This window comes from Trachemys scripta, chromosome 6 (genome assembly GCF_013100865.1).
Source record: "Trachemys scripta elegans isolate TJP31775 chromosome 6, CAS_Tse_1.0, whole genome shotgun sequence".
In the NCBI taxonomy this organism is placed as follows: domain Eukaryota; kingdom Metazoa; phylum Chordata; order Testudines; family Emydidae; genus Trachemys; species Trachemys scripta.
This window is the reverse complement of record NC_048303.1, coordinates 85,834,428-85,853,834: the sequence shown is the minus strand read 5'-3', so window position 1 is coordinate 85,853,834 and position 19,407 is coordinate 85,834,428. Positions and strand designations below refer to the sequence as shown.

Sequence of the window (19,407 nt, the reverse complement as noted above, 5' to 3'; positions counted from 1 at the left end):
AAGACACCTGCTGGAATTCCAGGCTCCCCAATTATATAAAACACTTGAATGTACCCTTCATGCATCATGAAACATTGAACTTTAAAATAATGACAAATGGATTTACAAAAACGTATTTCTCCTAATTTCTCCTATCACGCAGAAGTCCATATACGGTAACTAAGGTGGCCACTACAGGTGGAAGGATAATAAAGAGCATAATGCCTTCTAAAACTCAGCATAAAAAAATACAATGTGGTGTGTGTAGATTAGGGGTGTGAAAACTTTTTGGCCCAAGGGCCACATCTGAGTATGGAAATTGTATGGCGGGCCATGAATGCTCACGAAATTGGGGATTGGGGTGCAGGCTCTGGGATGGGGCTGGGTATAAGGGGTTGGGGGGTGCAGGAGGGTGCTCCGGGCTGGGACCGATGGGTTCGGAGGGTGTGAGGGAGAATCAGGGCTGGAGCAAGGGGTTGGGGCACAGGAGGGGGTCAGGGGTGCAGATTCTGGGCGGCGCTTACCTCAAGCAGTGGCATGTTCCCTCTCCGGCTCCTACGCGGAGGTATGACCAGGCGGCTCTGCGTGCTGCCTCGTCCGCAGGTGCTGTCCCTGCAGTTCCCATTGACCTCAGTTCCCAGCCAATGGGAGCTGCGGGGGTGGCGCTTGGGTCAGGGGCAGTGTGCAGAGCCCCCTGGCTACCCCTACATGTATGAGTTGGGGGGGGACCTGCCGCTGTTTCCAGGAGTTGCGCGGAGCCATGGCATGCACACAGCGGGGCAAGCCCTGGACCCCGTTCCCCAGCAGAAGCTCGAGGGCGGGATTATAATGTCCAAAGGGCTCGATGCAGCACACAGGCAGTAATTTTCCCACCCTTGGTGTAGATAAAGATTTTACTAGCACTTCTTTGGGATGACCTGGATAATTCTTGTTTTCTCCCACTTGTGAGTCGCACAGCCACTGCAAACTCATGCCAATAAAACCTTTATACCAACACCAGATCTATTCTATACAAAATCTTTTCCTACCCTTAGAGGAATCTATGATATGTATATTTGGCAGGTAGACATTTTAAAAATGAACATCTGGCTGCTTGAATTTCAGCCTTAAGAGAGAAAGTTGAACAGTTTAACAAAAAACTTAATTACCCTTTATCACCCTACTTTTCCCATTAAGGTATAAAGATGACTTCAATGTATGTATATTCTCAGACTAGCAAAATATTTTCATTTTTATACTTAAAACTGACATTCTTATTACATACCTACTGTATTTTTCCAATGTTATTAGCACTTTGAAAACATGAAGTGAATATTCCTCAGTGAACATCATTTTACAAGCCATACAATGTTATGCTATAACTGAGCTACTTGTATGAGCCTGAAGTGCTCATTTTTTACAGCTGTGCAAAACAAGAGTATTTAATGTTATCAACAGGCAGTTATTTATTACAGTTGAGAACTCTATATACAGTACTGCACACATTATAGGTGGACTGATTAACAAAACTATATTCATACATAAGTTATTAGCATTTGCATAAATGTACTTTAATAGATTGTGCGTTAGGTGTTTTAGTAAATACAACTCTCTTCAGAGACTATTTCACAGAATATGAAAGTATAAACTTTCACTCACAGAGCATATACACAAACCCATGAATATGCAAAAGCCCTCAAGAACTCAAAAACAGAGTTAGAGTGAATACAGAGATAGCACTTTTACCAACCACCTGTTACATTCTTCTTCTTTTTTTTTTTTTTAAATTTCCAGTAAGGAATAGATTTACAAATGAGAGAATTAGTCTATCATTGGGACTACTTTAGACATTAGCTCTACAACGTCACACAGACTTGATTTTTTTGGCAGGAATGGAGGACTGTGGCATTAGAAATTCAAATCTACTGAGCCTGTTGTCATGTTTTCCCCATATACTTTGTTGCTATACTATAACTACTATATATAATAATGCAACTATTTGTGTATGACAGCTGATAAAGGAAAACTCCAGTGTTTTTACATCAAAATTGCATACATTACAAAATAATTAAAATTCAAGTATGAATATTAATTAAGCAATACACGTGGAAGCTTCAACCTTCTATTCTTGTGGGCTGTGCTGACTACTGCAGGGAGGATGCCATAGATTTATCTCCTCCTCCCTCAACCAGTTCTAGCTGCATTTCCAGTCCCTCAACAGGTAACAGTCCACAGTTCTCCCTCTCAAGTACCAATAAACTGCTCTCCAGAATGAATCCACCCCTGGATAGTAAATCTCCAGGTTTTATGCCTTATTCAGTCCCATCTCCTTCCCCGACTCCAGCTCCTTCCTTATTTAAAGCCAGCATTCAGGTATTCCTTGTGAGCTCCCTTCCACCTCTGTCTCCTCCCCTGCCTCCCAACTTTCAGCTCAACTACTCTAGTAACAATATCTTCTTCCCCTCTCTACTCCTCCTGCAAGCTGCACAAGTGAGTGGCTTGGTGCATAGTGGCCACTTAAATTACTCTGGCTTTCCAGAAAGCCTGGAGAGATATTTACTGATACCTGAGTAGTTAGGGAGGAGGTGCTGAAGAATGATACACGTTGGGAAGATTGGTGTGAAGCCAGAAGGATCTTAATGTGCGAGAGGGAGATAAAACTAGTTTCTTTCTATCAAAGCAAATGGCTTCTTCCAAGCAATAAGTTTTTGTCTTCCCTTAAATTAATGCTTTGCGTCAGTTTAACAAAAAAGCTAATTTCATTGATTTTATACAAGTCAAAGATTCTGAGCTGTTTTTATAAACTACAGTGGAATTTTCCTTTTACAAAGTTATCTTCACCTCAAACAACTGTTGAAAAGAATTTAGAGGCAACCTTACCAGGGAAAACCTAACATCTACTCAAGTTACCAATGAGGTTTCAGCTGTGACAGAAAGTAAGTCGTGAGTATGACGACAGGAAAGTGACAAAATTCCTTCCACCATCATAAAACAATTTCCTTGTTGGGTGACCAGACAGCATAGAGGGAATACATACATGTACTGGGTTGGAAGCAGTTTAGGAATTTTGCTGTCTTGGTCAACTGGGGGAAAAGACAGATACATGGGATGTGGGAAAAGGAGGCCTGTGCACATTCTGCCTTAATATTCAACTGGTTGAAGATGTTGCATTATTCTGGAACACCACACTACTGGTCTTCCTAGCTGCAACAAAGAGATTTCCTTTCCTTGTAGCAAGCACAAACATTTATATAGGCACTAAGATAACTCAAAATGAAAGGGTGAGCATAACTTTGGAGACTTGAATTAGCTCATTCCACTATGTAGCCACAGTTGGTGACATAACGTATGAAAATTTTCGCACTAGAAAGTAGGATTTCCTCCCTCTTAGAACTTACTGATTTTTCTTTGCAAACAGATCACCACTAAATCCATAATCAAAGCATCAAGGGGTGAAGACATTGGAAACATCTGTCAGATACATACCTTCTTTTGTGTGTGTGTTCTTTTTAAATGAGTATAAATTAATTCTGAAACCTATTCATACATATACAGTCCTACCATTTTCTTCTAATTAAAGCAGAATGCACATGGAGTCTGTTCTTACATCACACAATTTTTGGGTGACTGGTAGCGGTGAAGGAGAGGGAAATGACAAGAAAAGGAGAAATATTGAGATTTATTTCCCATCATATATGAAAACACAGAAGTGCTACTGCACCTCGCTGTTCTTACTGTCTAGAGCCCAATTCACCCCAAATTACTGCATAGATTACACCAGTGCTGAAATTTAACACACAGGTTACATTTCCAAAATGCATTCGCTTTATTTTCCTTGAAATGCAGCCACGTGTTACAAAGCCTAAAAACCTGAAAAATGTGACAGCTTTAGAAAGTCACACTGATGAAGAAGTGTTTCATGGTGTTAAAAGCCAAGATAATAATCCTGAGATTTCAGATGTTAAAGCTTTCTCCACAGCCACATGTTCCTTTGATGTTTGGGTTATTGAAAACAAATTCACTGGATAGTTTGTCTTCTACATAGTCCATTTCAGTTCCTAGAAGTGTCAGCTGTGCTTTCTTTTCAATAAACACTCTGACTCCTTGAATGGGACAAAAACAAAACAACTGTTATGTAATCATAACAACTGTTATGTAATCTTGTGTTACAGTACACTCTGGTAGATAACTGATATAAAACGAAGCTAAAAACTGAGGTCTGTCAGTGAAATGTGCTGCATTTTCTTATTACTTTCAGGATATTCATCATTTACTTGCCTCTGTTAAAGAACTCCAGTTGAGATTACTATCACTTGCTATCTGTAAATGGTTGAGTATTGATATTATGGTGTATTTATTTACACTTCATGAGGGGTCAAGCCAATGTAATTGTGTAACTGTGTGATAAAGTGCAGCTTTGACACTCCCACAGACTGGAATAAGATGTAAATTTTTAATAGTGAGAGTAATTAACCCTTGGAAGAACTTAAAGGGCCATGGTGGATTCACCATCACTGACAATTGGAATTTTTTTTTTTTTAAAGACATATGATGTAGGAATTATTTTGGGGAAGTTCTATAGCCTGTGTTATACAGGAGGTCAGACTAGATGATCACAATGAACCCTTCTGACCTTGGTGTCTATGAATTATGTTAATTAATCCATTTCTACTGGGATTACTAACATTCCAAAGCTCTGCACTGCTTTCAAGCAGCTGACTTTTTAAAGAAAACCTGCCTCAAAAATATTTTATTTCCTTCTCAAATGGATTATCCTTCCCCTTGCCAAAGTTATATGGCTGAAGCTGAGTTACTAGCAATATTTAGTTCTGTACTAGTGGGAGGTGCAAGGTCCATCCTATATACTAGAAAGTAAAACGATCAGGGCTAGGAATTAGTGCTTCTCAAGTCTTAATAGCTGGAAATCCTGCCTGTTCCAATAACATACAGAAGTTTTACAGGCTGCAGGATGCTGAACATTAAGACTGCAGTTTTGATTTATAGACTATTTATGATTTCTCATTTTAATAAGCCAATTTGGCTTTGTAGATGAAAAAATAACAATAACGATGAACCCAAGGGAATCCATTAGTTTATATAAAAGCAGTGTTTTTGGAAGGTCCTTTGTTTCATCTGAGTATATTCAGTGCCAGTATATATCAATGTAACTCAGGGATGCAGCAACCCCAGGGGCCTGGAGCCACCAAGGTTAGCCAAAAGAAGTAGGCTGTGCTGACAAAGAAGTGCTTGTGACAAAATCTGCTGGAGGATGTGCTCCACCAAGCAACCTGCACAAGGAGGATCCTATGATACTCAAGCATTAACTTAAAGCTGCCACCCCACCACCAGATGTAAACATAGCCTCCCAGGCCCTGGAGAACTCCAACCCATGGTACAGCCTGGACATATGGTGGGGAGGGAAAAGGATGCAATTTGTACCCTCTGGGCTAGCAGTATTTAATTTAATCCACGAAGTTTTAACAAGTGGGTACTTTTACAATGGAATCTAAAGTGACAGCAACAGCAATTCTTACTAGGGTATTCTCTCAGTAATTTCATGCAGCTAGTAAATTCTAGCCTGTCTCTACTCCATTATAGTTTGGAAGTTCAGTAATCAAGTTATTCTGCACCTGCCCTCGCCACCCTTTTACTGCTTCAAATAGATAAAAACAAATAAACACTCACCATCTTGAACTACTTCTTCATCGGAGTCGCCTTTTGTTTTTGTATAGTCTAACGTGTATGAAAGTCCATTACACCCCCTTGTACGAACTCCAACTTTCACACCTACCTGAAATATAAGAGTTTAATTTAAATGTACAGTGTGCCAGCAGAGAGTTGGAAACTCAGTGCATGAATCAACTCGATAGCTACCACTCAGTGTTTTCCCCCTGTCATCTAGGGTTAAAATTAGGATGAATTCATTTTAGGAATGAAGAGCCAAAATGTTTTGGGTTTCTTTTTTTGGGGGGGAGGGGGAGGAGGTACAGACTGACTAGAAGAGTGAGTTGGAACTTTTAAGTTATAAATGCATAATATATACTCAAACTGAAGCCTAACTCCTATGCACTACACTAGTACAATTTATACCTATAATTCTACACTAGTGGTAGTAATAGTGATGAAAATGTCAATGAAGCAGAGGCACTTCTACCATCATATTGTCAGGGTTAGCCTGAACCCTGCTTCTACTACAAGTTCCATTCTACTTTTGCTATCACATGCAGTGTTGCAATGGTGGAAAACTACACATATAAGTTTTCCTATTGTGGACAAAGACCTACAGTATGTAAAAATAGCATTCTAATGTAATTCACTAATAAAACTGTTGGCAACCTTGTAGGTGTTTGGTCTTATAAGCAGTTTGGAAGAGAAAATCTTGCTTCAAAGCCAAATGGTTTTATGACTTCAAATGAGACAGTTTATGCTTATATAGTACTGTCAGTCCGCAACACTTTACAAACTTGAACACTCACTCATCATAGAAAGGAAGCCAGTTCTAGGGCTTAATGGGATGCATTCCAAATTCTCTCACCCGGCTCTCATCCGCCCCAGTAAAAATCACAGTACAGATCTTCTGCATGCCTGTTGCAATGAGTTGCAGGCTGGTGCTTACTTCTCCTCATTGTAGGAGCAATTGAAGCAATTTACGTAATGCTGGCAAGTTTGAGGCTGAGCCAAATACAGTTACATTTTCACAGCATTGCTATGCTGATTAGTGGAGAGAACCTCTATTTCACAGTATACTAAAAAGTTAGATGGGTTGCAATTTTCATTATCCATATTACCACTCAGCCCTTCCTATTTTTAAAATCTGCTCAACATTGACCCAGGAAGCCACACTGACTCATAATTCAGTCCAGGGATGGCCCAGAACATTTTGGCACCTGAGGCGGGGAACTCAAATGACGCCCCATGCCTCCTCGCTTGGGCCAAAACTTTGAAAGGTCTCAATTCTGCCTTCTTCCTATTCTACTCCTCTCATGGTACTGCTCTTCTACCTACCCCAATAAAGGAGAACTAACAACTTAAAATGCCTTGTTCAAAAATTTTAAGTAACATTTAAGTTTCAAATGCCTGAACAGCAAATGTAACTTTTCTTGTCTGCATAGTAAACACTGGCATTTTTATCTTTCAAAGTGGTGCTTTCTGTGCCTTCTTGACTGCAAAGATTTGAACTGCTTCCTGAAGGTCCACAGTCTGGGCCAGCTCATGCTCTATTGAGATGGTTGCAAGGCCGATCAGCCTCTCTGGTGTCATTGTGGAGCGTGTTAGGATATAGATATTCAGGCCTGTCTGTAAAGGCCTATACTTTAAGAATTTACGGGTATTCTTATCACTTAGCTAGTTATAGAGGTATAAAAGAAAGAATCAAAATCACTGGCTGTCTGTGAAAGGGCCTTCTCGTACTGGGACAGTCTGAGGCTCTGTTCTTAGGCTAAGTAAGGCCTTTGGCTAAGCAGCAGAGGCAGCCATAAGCTGAGAAGTGAACGGTCACATCCTCACATTCCCAAACTAGTCACATTAAAATAAGGCAATCTGGGGCTGTTAGGAAGATGATCCGATCTATCACCTCCAGATAAAGGGAAAAGCCTAGAACATGTAAAAGAAAATTTAGTTTGATAGTTTTCTGTCTGGTAAGAACTCACTTATCAATAAACACAGCTGGAAAACCCTTATGTCTGTATAAATGTAGTTGTAAAACCCTTATTTCTGTATAGATGTAGTTGTGAAATCCTCACTTCTGTATTGTTTTGCATGTTTATTTGCATGGTCTCTGTCTGGTTCTGTAATTGTTTCTGTCTGCGGTATAATTAATTTTGCTGGGTGTAAACTAATTAAGGTAGTGGAATATAATTGGTTAAATAACCATGTTACTGTATGTTAGGATTGGTTAGTTAAATTTCAGTAAAATGATTGGTTAAGGTATAGCTAAGCAAAACTCAAGTTTTACTATATAGTCTGCAGTCAATCAGGAAATAAGGGGGGGGAATGGGAACAGGGAATGGGAACAGGGATGGCTCTGTGGTGTCAGAGCTGGGAAGGGGGACACTGAGGAAGGAAACTAGAATCATGCTTGCTGGAAGTTTACCCCAATAAACATAAAATTGTTTGCACCTTTGGACTTCGGGTATTGTTGCTCTCTGTTCATGCGAGAAGGACCAGGGAAGTGAGAGGGTGAAGGAATAAGCCCCCTAACAGAGTGTAGATGTGTTTTTATTAACTTCAGCTTGGAGAAGCTGCGTTCTCCACTGGCAACTGTTACAGGAAGTGTTAGAAGTTTGTGCAGAGCAACAAAAGCATTTGGAAAGAGGGTGGTCATCTTATTTGTGCACATATATTCCAGAACAGCCTTTGGAGTTGATCCTGCTGAAATGCATCTTGAAAGGGCTTTCAGTTCATCACCTAAATCACTCGCATCAATATCGCGCATGTCATCGTGTGTCAACATGGTCTCTAGTGCCCTGCATTGCTGGTGTAGGGCTTTTTCAGGTATAGTGAGGAGTTTTGGAATATCATACAACATCCCAAATATACTGCTGTGTTCCTTGAGCTGCATGAAACGTTCTTCAACTGACTGTATTGCACAATCTAGCACCTGGTTAAAGAATTCAACTTTGAATTGTTGTTTGGAGTCTCTCATGGGATTAACCCGTGCCTTGTAATCAAAATGTCTTCTTCTTCGGTGACTCTCGTATTCTTGAATGGGTGGGAAAATAGCTTCAGTGTGCCAACTTCTATGCACTCTTCAGAACGTTTTGAAATCCCTCATCTGACCGGTAAGACTGTAGGTATGACTTTGCTTTGTCCAGTTGTTCCATTGCTCCAGATATATCAAGGTCAACAACTTGGAGTCTCTTGCTTACAAACATTTATTTCAAACAGTATGTCATCCCACAACACTAAGCCACACAGAAATTTGAAGTTATGTATGTTTCTGGTGATTCCATTTCCCTCTGCCACTGTTCTCCCACAAACAGTTCCTGTCATAGCATTATCCTCCATAATGGCAACTATGGTATCATCTATCGTCCCAATTTGGTGTTTGATAGGCTTTATCGCCTCCACTCGACTTTCCCATCGTGTGGCACTCAGTGGTTTCAGTGTCAGAGAGGATGTTCCCATATGTTGCTTCAAAATTTGCCATCGATGAGCTGATGCAGAGAAAAATACATTGATGCTTTGAATTACATTAAAATATTCAGATGCTGCATCACTGACCATCAAGTTCAATGAATGAGAACAGCATGGGACAAAAAAAGCTCGAGGGTTTAACTCTCAGATCCATGTCTGCACTCCTCTGTTCTTTCCTCTCATGTTGGCACCATTATCGTAGCCCTGACCTCTCAGGTCAGCTATCGCAATCCCTGTATTTTCCAGCTTTTTAAGAAACACATTTGTCATACCAGCTCCTATAGTATCAGCAATGTCAAATTCTAGAAAATGCTCTCTGACAGTTACCATTGCGGGGACATTTTCACTAGGTTCTGTTGTTGTTACAAAATGAACCATTAAAGTCATTTATTCTGTATGGCTGATGTCAGGTGTGCAGTCCAGAATAACAGAGTAATATCTTACTGACTTCAAATTTGCCACAATCTTCTGTTTGACTTTTGTTGCCAGGAACTGTATGATCTCATTTTGAATTGTTTTTCCAAAGTAGTGGTGTGTGTACATTTCTTGGGTGGTGACTCTTCTTAGGTGACTCTTCCTAGATGCTCCTGGACTACAGCATCAAACTCAGCCATCAGCTCCACAATTTTAAGGAAGTTTCCATTGTTTGGCACATACAGCTGATCTGAAGTGCCACACAGTGCTAGGTTTTGGGTAGCAAACATTCTCACAATGGCAATGAGCCTTTTCAGAACATTTTGCCAGTAAAGAGACTCTGATGCAATCATCTATGGTGGCCTTTAACCTTAGTCTCATCTCAAGCTCTTTCCACTTATAGAATGCTCTCTGGTGATTTGCTGCCTTCTCATGGCATGCCAGATTTTTCCAGTCCTTTGTTCCTGTAGAACCCAATGTGGCTGGAACATTAGACTGGAAGAGTTTGCAACAAAAACAGTATGCAGCATTCTGGGTTTTTGAGTACATAAACCACGGCCTCTCCACTTTGTCACCATTGCAGATTTCACGCTTGTGTGTGTGATAAACAGAAAGCGAGAGAAGCAGTTGTGAGAGTGGCCCTGGTAAGAAGATAAGAGACAGACTTTCTTTTGGGCATAGTACTTGCTGGAGCAGACTTGGATCTCTGAGTAAGGAAAACACCTGCTGTTTGTTTTTACTGTGTTCAGAGAAACAGGACTTTGTGTACATTCTTGTAAATAAACAGGATCACACCAAAGAAATACCTGACTATTGGCATCAATGTCTTCTCCTAATGGAAACAAGCAAGGCCCCAAATACTGGCTAACCCTCAGGCCAGAAGGGGCAATATTATGTGGACATAACATACTTCACAACAGAATAACCCGCTTTGAGAAATTCTAAATTTTCATAAATTATTTGAAGAATACCTTCACATCAATAGTTGGAGATCTCTTGCCATACTAGGAAATCATTACCTTACTAGCATCAACAGATTAGACTAGTTTCATTAAAGTGGCAATATGGACATACTTTAAAATTTTGTTAAACCTTTAAGAAATGCATGCTGGAGTTTAATCTGTCTCAAAGCTTATGACAGTTGACTTATTGTCATTATAGTCATTTTCCCCCACCTCATTTGATTTTTGTATATGAAAATAAAGCTTGTTGGATAAATGCATTTATTAAAAAATAACGGAAGATCTCATGTCTAAATGGTGTCCACAATGATTGTTTCAAGCTGTATTGTTTTACACTGATCACAAGTACTACACAGGACAGCTGTTAGTATAATAATAATTAAGAGTGCTCTTCATAAGGTAAGCTAAAAAATATTAGAATAGCATACAAGAATGCCATCCATTTGTACTTACATGATCAGGTTTATCTTTAAGAAGCTGTTTTATCTTATGTACAGCTGACGGAGTCTGAAAAATAAAGAGATTTTATTAACTTTTCCTTGCTTTGAAAAATGTTAAAAGTTCTGAATAATATTCAGTCGTTTATTGCTTCTACTGTCCATTACAAATAAAAACTCAGTTTCATTCCAGCTTCACAGCTCTCAAGTTTTCACTTTAGCGTATCCTCCCGCACATTAGAAATCCACCTCTCACATTGGAGTCACTAGTGAGAGTATAAACTAGCCATTCAACTTGTTGTGTTTTTACAATTAACATGCTAAATTGCCTAATTTTAAGCTGTCTGTCAGACGTAGACTCAGGGCTTGTCTACACTCACCGGAGGATCACGCTGCGGCGATTGATGCATCAGTGGTTGATTTAGCGGGTATAGTGAAAAGCCGCTAAATTGACTGCCGATCGCTCTCCACTAACGTACTCCACCTGATTGAGGAGAGTCAACGGGACCCCATGGTAAGTAGATCTAAGCTACGTTGATTTGAGTTACACTAGTCATATAACTCAAATTGCGTAGCTTAGATCAACTTTTCCCTTTAGTGTAGACAAGGTCTCATAGAATTAAACTGGTTAATGCACATGAGAATTTACGGAAAAGAGCAGAGTTTATAAATTAACTTCACCACAAGCTGAAAACATAATGTAAAGGGGATCAAATAACCCCCCGCTTTCCGCCAGACAGACTACACATTTGTAGATAATAAATGAATACATCACAGGAAGTTAGAGACTAAAATTTAGATTCTCTTTTTGAAAAATACAGTACTGAAAATTGAGAAACTTCTTGAGAAGCTCACCACAAGATTTTTTTGTTAAGTTTGCAACCATATACTGCAATATTGTACTCGTGCATAAAACCCAGAAAATGTTAGTATGCCTTCATTGCCCAACCTGAGTGAAATGTTAGAATAACTAAACATAGATCGTGAGACTGAGAATTTTGAAATTCTTTCAGTTTAAGATGATAAAATAAGTTTTCTTGTGTTATTAAATTATGATCTTTAATTGAATAGTGTTTCTATGAGAAGCTAGCCAGACTTTGGCTCTGCAGAAATCAGTTTTATCAAGGTCTAGGTGCCACAGAACTGGCTTCAGAAACAAATAAAGCCATCAAAAAAATCTACTTTATATACCTGCAAGTTGCCTGATGTTCAATCACCAGGGGAACACAAGAATTGCAGTACCAGAGACCAAACACACTTAGCTCAATAGCATGTCTCCCATAGTGAAGATTGGCAACTAATGCAAAGGAAAATATACGCCCTCATAATGGTATAAATCTACCAAAAGAAACCCAAAATTGACAAATGCATTCTCCCACTTATCAATGGTGATCAGGAAATTTCCATGGTGAATGGGGGCAGTTTCTACAGAAGTTCAGTTTTCATTAATAAATAAATAAAAATCTTGCTTCTATAATTGTGAAGATAACCTTCTCAAGTCGAAATAACTGTATTCTGATGCAGTTTTCCTTCTGCATCTGATAAAACCATCAACTAAGTCTCATGTCCCGATCTTAGCACACAGCCCAAGCGAACAGATGCACTGAGGAGTTCTGAAGTTTAAACCATTGTGTGTCATAGTTCTGAGGGGTAAAACTATTACATCTATAATTTGTGATTTTTTAATCAATTCCTTCCAAGCCTGTCTCCCAAATCCTATATGCATTTGGAGTGTTGGCAGCTATTCAGATAAGTCTTCTGGATAATTTTTCCAGCTTAATCTATGTACTGAAGGGAAACTTCTTGACCCGAGCTGGAAATCAGTTTATGCCCCAATAATCCTTTGACTTCATATTGTATTCTTGCCAGTAACTGTCACAGATAACCACTAGAAAATTTTTATTTTGTGGGTTTGTTTTTTTAAATTAAAAGAGATACGTAAGGTTATGAGTGCAAGATAATTAAAGTAATGTTATGGTTGAAACCTCAAATCACTCACCACACAAAAGGCAAGCTTCCTTCAAGACAATATCAATTTCCTCCAGAAACTCTGCAACATTAACAACCTCCCTCCGAACATCATCCTTGTCACCATGGAGGTCACCTCCATACATGCCAACATCCCTCATCATAATGGCATTGCTGCCTATCTCAAATACTTACAAGAGAACTTACAACACTTGGATATCCACCCTAAACACATTGTCAAACTCACCCATTTCATCCTCACTCACAACTTCACATTTAATACCACACACTTTGTCCAAACCATGGGAACAGAAATGGGTACTAGGATGGCTCCCCAATAAGTCAACCTCTGCATGGGCCACCTTGAGGAAGCATTTCTGGAAAAATTAACCATGAAACCAACAATATACCTGAGATAGACTGATAATATTTTCATTGTCTGGACAGAAGAGCTAAACTCCCTCAGATTTCCACCACAACTTGAACCACTACCGCCCATCCATCAAACTCTCTGTAGAACACTCCCACATCACTCCCCACACTAGCATCAACTTCCTGTACACCAGGGGTGAAAGTAACTTAAATTTCTTACGGTACGGTCGTATCACAACCCATCCCACCTCCACTCCTATACACTTTACTTCATAGATCCCTTTGCATAACTCTGATACAGTAGCTGTCCACTCGTTATATTCTAGAGTTTTGGTAGTAGCTTTAAGGGTATGTCTACCCAGTTGACGTTAAAGCCATGGCAGCGCTTTAACGACGGCTATGTAGCTATACCCTTTTGTGGATAACTTTCAGCTTGTTCATTTGTTGAGGCCTGTGGGGTGTCACAGACCAGCAAACAGCAGCAAGCCCCTCCAGTGGGAAAGAGGTGCGAGATAGAGAAGTTTCAGCTGGGGCGCCAGATGCTGCAAAACCCAGCTTGTGTGCTACCAAGCCCCACGCCTTGCCCCCCAGCCTCTGGCATGCCACAGCTGCCTGCAACAGGGACTGCTGCAGAGACTCCCCCAAAGAGCCCGGACACAGGAGAAGAAAGGAGCGTCCCTGGCTCTGGTTCTCCCAGATTGTAGCCAGGTGAGCTTTCCCTCCTGCAGCTGGCTGAATAATGAATGAACACAAGGGCTGGAAGCAGAGCGCAGTGCCCTGAGCACGGAGCGCAAAGACACCCCTCCATCCTGCAGCATGCACACACCACTCGCTCCCCAAGCTGCCTCGTCCCCCAAGGGCCCTCGCATGTGGATCTGCATGTTGGAGAGCAGGCAGCCCGCAGGAGAACCAGCCCAAGAGCAAATCAGGTGGGGAGCAAGGGGCTTTCTGCACAATCACACTCCTGGGTCCTGCTTGTATTGTGCTCCTTAGACCCCCCCAGCCTGCTGTCTTTCGGCTCTCCTAATCTCCCAGGTCAACTATGATTCCCTCTCCAACTACGCTTAGGGGTGGTTGGTTTGCTTGCAGAGAGGGATGTTTGCTGCAAACATGTGATAAATCAGATTTTTTGTTATTACTTTAGTTAAACCTAGCCTATTTTACCAATTGGTACTAAATGCTTCAGCCACTTTCTTACCAGTACGTCGTATTGGCCTCTTACTTACTTTCACCTCTGCTATACACCACTATTAGCTTCAACAATTGACCCTACAAACGACATTATATAAAAAAACCCACGGATCACCACATTACCTGCACAGTTCCAGAAAAATCTGTTCTCTACAGCTAGATACTCAGATACCACAGAATATGCTTTTAAGAGAAAGTCTCGGATACACTTCTTAATACACTTCAAACAAGGACACTCTACCAGAGAAGTAGATTGCACCATGGAAAAAGCCACCCAAATGCCCTGGAAAAAACCTGCTTCGATACAGAAAAAAAAAAAAAAAAACAAACAACAAAAGCCCAATGATGGCACACTGCTACCCTTCCCCCCCCCCCACTGGAATCCATCTGGGGTATCAAATAATTATAACCCATATTTAATGGCCACCACATCCTGAAAGAAATCTTTCCCAACCACACTCTTGGCCTTCAAACACCCCCCAGGCCTCGCCAAGCTGGGCATCAGAAGCAAGCTCCTCACAGACCAGGATACAGCAACTCAAAGTGGCACAAGAACTTACCACAACAACAGATGCAAAACTTACAGACATATCACCACTGCAATGATGATCAATTACTCCACCCCCGATCACACCTTTCAAGATTCGTGGAACTACACATGCTTATCACAGTATGTGGTGTACATCCTCAAGCACATCAAATGCCCCAACAACTTGGGAGAAACCAGACAATTACTACTCTCTCAAATGACATTTGCATAGAAAAATGATAAAAGACAAAAACACTACCACCACGGGTAAACACTTTTCACTTTCAATATCTGTCCACAAAGGAAATCTGCACAATATCTTCAAAAGGCGAGCCTGAGAACTTAAATTCATAACTCTGCTAGACATCAAAAACAATGGATTCAACATGGACATTGCTGTAATGAGCCATAAAACCAATTTGTAACACCCATCTCCCGCCTGCTCAACCTTAACTGCCCACTTCAAATCCCTTATGCATACCAATCTAACCCTCAAATGACCACTTTAAGTGGCCTCTTGTGTTCTGCCATAAGTTTACCAATCTATCCCAACTTGTATTTAGCTCAGACACACTGATTTCCTTCCCCAGATCTGAAGGGCTCTGTGCAGCTCAAAAGCTTTTACGTTCCACCAACTGAAGTTAATCCAATAAAAAAAATATTACCACACCTACCTTCTCACTCTCATAGTTGAAATTTAACATGAAAAAATATCAGGCAATTCAAAGTTATGTTTTTCGAGAGCACTTGTATCTCACCTACTCTTTCTGTACACTGTAATTTTTAGGACTGTTGATTAATCACAGTTAATTCATGTGATTCATTAATAAAAATTAATTGCGATCAAAAAATGTATCATGATTAATCACAGTTTTAATCGCACTGTTAAACAATAAAATACCAATTGAAATATATTAAATATTTTTGGACGTTCTTCTACGTTTTCAAATATATTGATTTCAATTACAACACAGAATACAAAAGTGTACAGTGCTCACTTAATATTATTTTTATTACAAATATTTGCACTGTAAAATGAGAAACAAAAAACAACAAAAAAAGTATTTTTCAACGCATCTCATACAATACCATAATGCAATCTCTTTATCGTGAAAGTGCAACTTACAAATATAGATTTTTTTTGGTAACATAACTGCACTCAAACAAAACAATGTAAAACTTTAGAACCTACAAGTCCCACTCTGTCCTACTTCTTATTCAGCCAATCATTCAGACAAACAAGTTTGTTTACATTTACAGGAGATAATGCTGCCCGATTCTTATTTAAAATGTCACCTGAAAGTGAGAATAGGCATTCATATTTCACTGTTGTAGCCATCACTGCAAGGTATTCACATGCCAGATATATTAAACATTCATATGCCCCTTCATGCTTCAGCCACCATTCCAGAGGACATGCTTATGACACTCATTAAAAAAATAATGCATTAATTAAATTTGTGACTGAATGACTTCGGGGAGAATAGTATGTCTCCTGCTCTATTTTACCTGCATTGTGCTATATATTTCATGGTATAGTAGCCTCAGATGATGACTCAGCACATGTTCATTTTAAGAACCCTTTCACTGCAGACTTGACAAAATGCAAAGAAGATACCAATGTGAGATTTTTAAAGATAGCTACAGCACTTGACCCAAGGTTTAAGAATCTGAAGTGCCTTCCAAAATATGAGAGAGATGAGGTGTGGAGCATGCTTTCAGAAGTCTTAAAAGAGCAACGCTCTGAAGTGGAAACTATAGAACGCGAACCACCAAAAAGAAAATCAACTGTGTGCTCCTGGCATCTGACTCAGATGATGAAAGTGAACATGTGTCATTCTACACTACTTTGGATGGTTATCGAGCAGAACCTCTCATTAGCAGGGATGAATGTCTTTTGGAATGATGGTTGAAGCATGAAGGGACATATGAATCTTTACAACATCTGGCACATTGCGACCCCGGCTACAACAGTGCCATGTGAACACCTGTTCTCACTTTCAGGTGACATTGTAAACAAGAAGCAGGCAGCATTATCTCCCGCAAAGTGTAACCAAACTTGTTTGTCTGAAGTAGGACTGAGTCGACTTGTAGGCTCTAAAGTTTTACATTGTTTTATTTTTGAATGCAGTTATTTTTTGTACATAATTCTACATTTGTAAGTTCAACTTTAATGATAAAGATATTGTAGTACAGCACTTGTATGAGGTGAATTGAAAAATAATATTTATTTTGTTTTTTATAGCGCAAATATCTGTAATCAAAAATAAATATAAAGTGAGCACTGTACACTTTGTGTTCTGTGTTGTAATTGAAAGCAATATATTTAAAGATGTAGAAAACATCCAAAATATTTAAATAAATGGTATTATATTATTAACAGTACGATTAATCGCGCAATTAATCGAGATTATTTTTTTAATCATGTATTTAATCACGATTAATGTTTTTAATTGCTTGCCAGCCCTACTAATTTTGTATTTCTTTATTTTTGGAGATGCAACACTTCAGATGTTAATATACTTTCCCTCTTTAATTCACAAGTGTCCAATTTTAAGTCTTACTGATCAGTTACCCTCAATAATAGCCTGTAGCATGTGAGTTCTACAAGTTAAGCATGTCATTTAATAATCATACTCCTTTTGCTGATTTTGAAGGCCAACTTCTACACTAAATTATCTGCATACAACCCCTGTTTTAGAATGAACATTTTTGTGTGTGTGTTTATTTTGTTGCTCTTTTGACTGGGAGGTTGACAGTCAAAGTTCAGTGGCTGGTTTGATGACATTAGTCATGGTTTCTCACTGAATAGCGAGGACTGTGTGAAGGTCGTCATCTTTCACCTTCCGAGAAGGCCATGAAATGGCTGATGGACCTACAATTGTATTAATAGAAGGTTGCTCTGAAGATGCCATGCACGAGAGAGAGAGAGAGAGAGAGAGAGACTGGGCAATGGAGGGCAGAATTAGGTCCTAACTTTGCTTTTTTTTTTTTTTTTTAAATCCATCAAGTGCCACCCTTTATAGGGTGGGGGAGAAGGATACATAAGAACATCTAAGTAGGCCTCTCTTTCATTTCTATCATTGGTCTTCTTACTATTGTCTTTTCTAAAGAAAGTAGTCTTTGTATCAGAAGCCCCCTCATTCACAAGTGTGCCTGCTCATTTCAGTGCCCTTCTCCGAGCCTTATTTCTGCATTTTTAGATGAGGACATGCCATAGAGATCTATTCTGACAGGACATCAAAAGAAAAAAAGCAACTGGCGGTCATAAGCATAAATCTTACCTATTTATACACTTATATGTACACATGCAAACACATTACAAGCAGTTCAATAGGGGCCTTAGTCGCATACAGCACAAGGAAAGTACCCTTAACGTAAAGTGCCCCATGTAAACCAGGGGCCACTTGAGAGGTACATTTCTATAGGGCAATCATGGATTAAAAAAGTCTTGACTGTACTTTCTGCAGATGGGTAGAGAGAAATGCAGGGCTGACCTGTGCTAACATTGGTACAATTGACTTACCACCACCACCACAGCTTCGGTGACATCCCTGTATGGCTGAGTAGGTGGCATCATTTGCTAGAGATTCTTGAATTGTTACTGGAGGCAACAATTTTGCCAACTCCAAACATTCAAAATAGTGAGTCAGTCTCGTAAAAATCAGAAGACTGGTTTGAAATTTGAGGTTTAAAATATACACTTGTACATGTGTGTGTATTTCGTTACAGGGATCTTTTTGGGCATCTTCTGGTTCCCGAGCCCTTACCGTGCGTTTACTTGCCCCTTTCAAGCTTTCCTGCATAACCACGAGAGGTGACAGCTCCTTTAAAGGTAAGTGAAAGCCAAGAGTCTCGTCTAATCTCGTGATTCCAGGAGCAGGGGCTTTACGGGAAAACATCAAATATCGCCAACGTCGCAATGAAACCTTGACAGTCGGCGACCCAGGATTCATCCCAGCGCCCCCGCCACAGCTCTCGCCTGCGACCCAACCGAGAGCGCTGGCCAGGCCCGCAGGCGAACCGCCCGCCCGGAGCGGGGTCCGGTCATTCGCTCCCTCGTGTCAGGAGCCCCCCCGGACTGCTGCTCAATACAGGCCCTGGAACCGCCCTTCGCCGCGGCAGGGTCTGGACAGCCTCGCCCGGAGACGCGCCCCACACCCCGCCGGGCACCGGCTCCGCTCACCGCCACCCCGCGGCCCCGCAGACCTGGCCCTGGCCCTGGCCCTGGGGCTAACAGCCGCCGCGAGCGCGGCGCACCCCCCGCGATACTCACCAGAGTAAGGGCGGCCCGGGTGGCCTGTATCTTCCTCTTGCTCACGGCCCGGACCGTGGCTCTGACCACCGAGGAGGCCATTCCGCCCCTCAACCCCGTCCTCTCCTGCTGTCCATGGGCGCAGGGCAGTGCGTTCTACTTTGCCTCTAGTGTCATGGCGGCCGG

General features: G+C 40.7%; 1 protein-coding gene across 1 annotated transcript; it reads right to left on the bottom strand.

The window, feature by feature from the left end:
• Positions 1 to 1,728: 1,728 nt before the first annotated feature.
• LOC117878912 (iron-sulfur cluster assembly 1 homolog, mitochondrial-like) lies at positions 1,729 to 19,376 on the bottom strand. The gene is made up of 4 exons (XM_034773642.1): positions 19,243 to 19,376; positions 10,923 to 10,976; positions 5,644 to 5,749; positions 1,729 to 4,061 (listed from the first exon to the last, which is right to left on the bottom strand). The coding sequence occupies exons 1-4, from the start codon at positions 19,321 to 19,323 to the stop codon at positions 3,913 to 3,915; spliced, it is 390 nt and encodes a 129-aa protein (XP_034629533.1). The 5' UTR covers positions 19,324 to 19,376; the 3' UTR covers positions 1,729 to 3,912.
• Between the last annotated feature and the right edge of the window lie 31 nt (positions 19,377 to 19,407).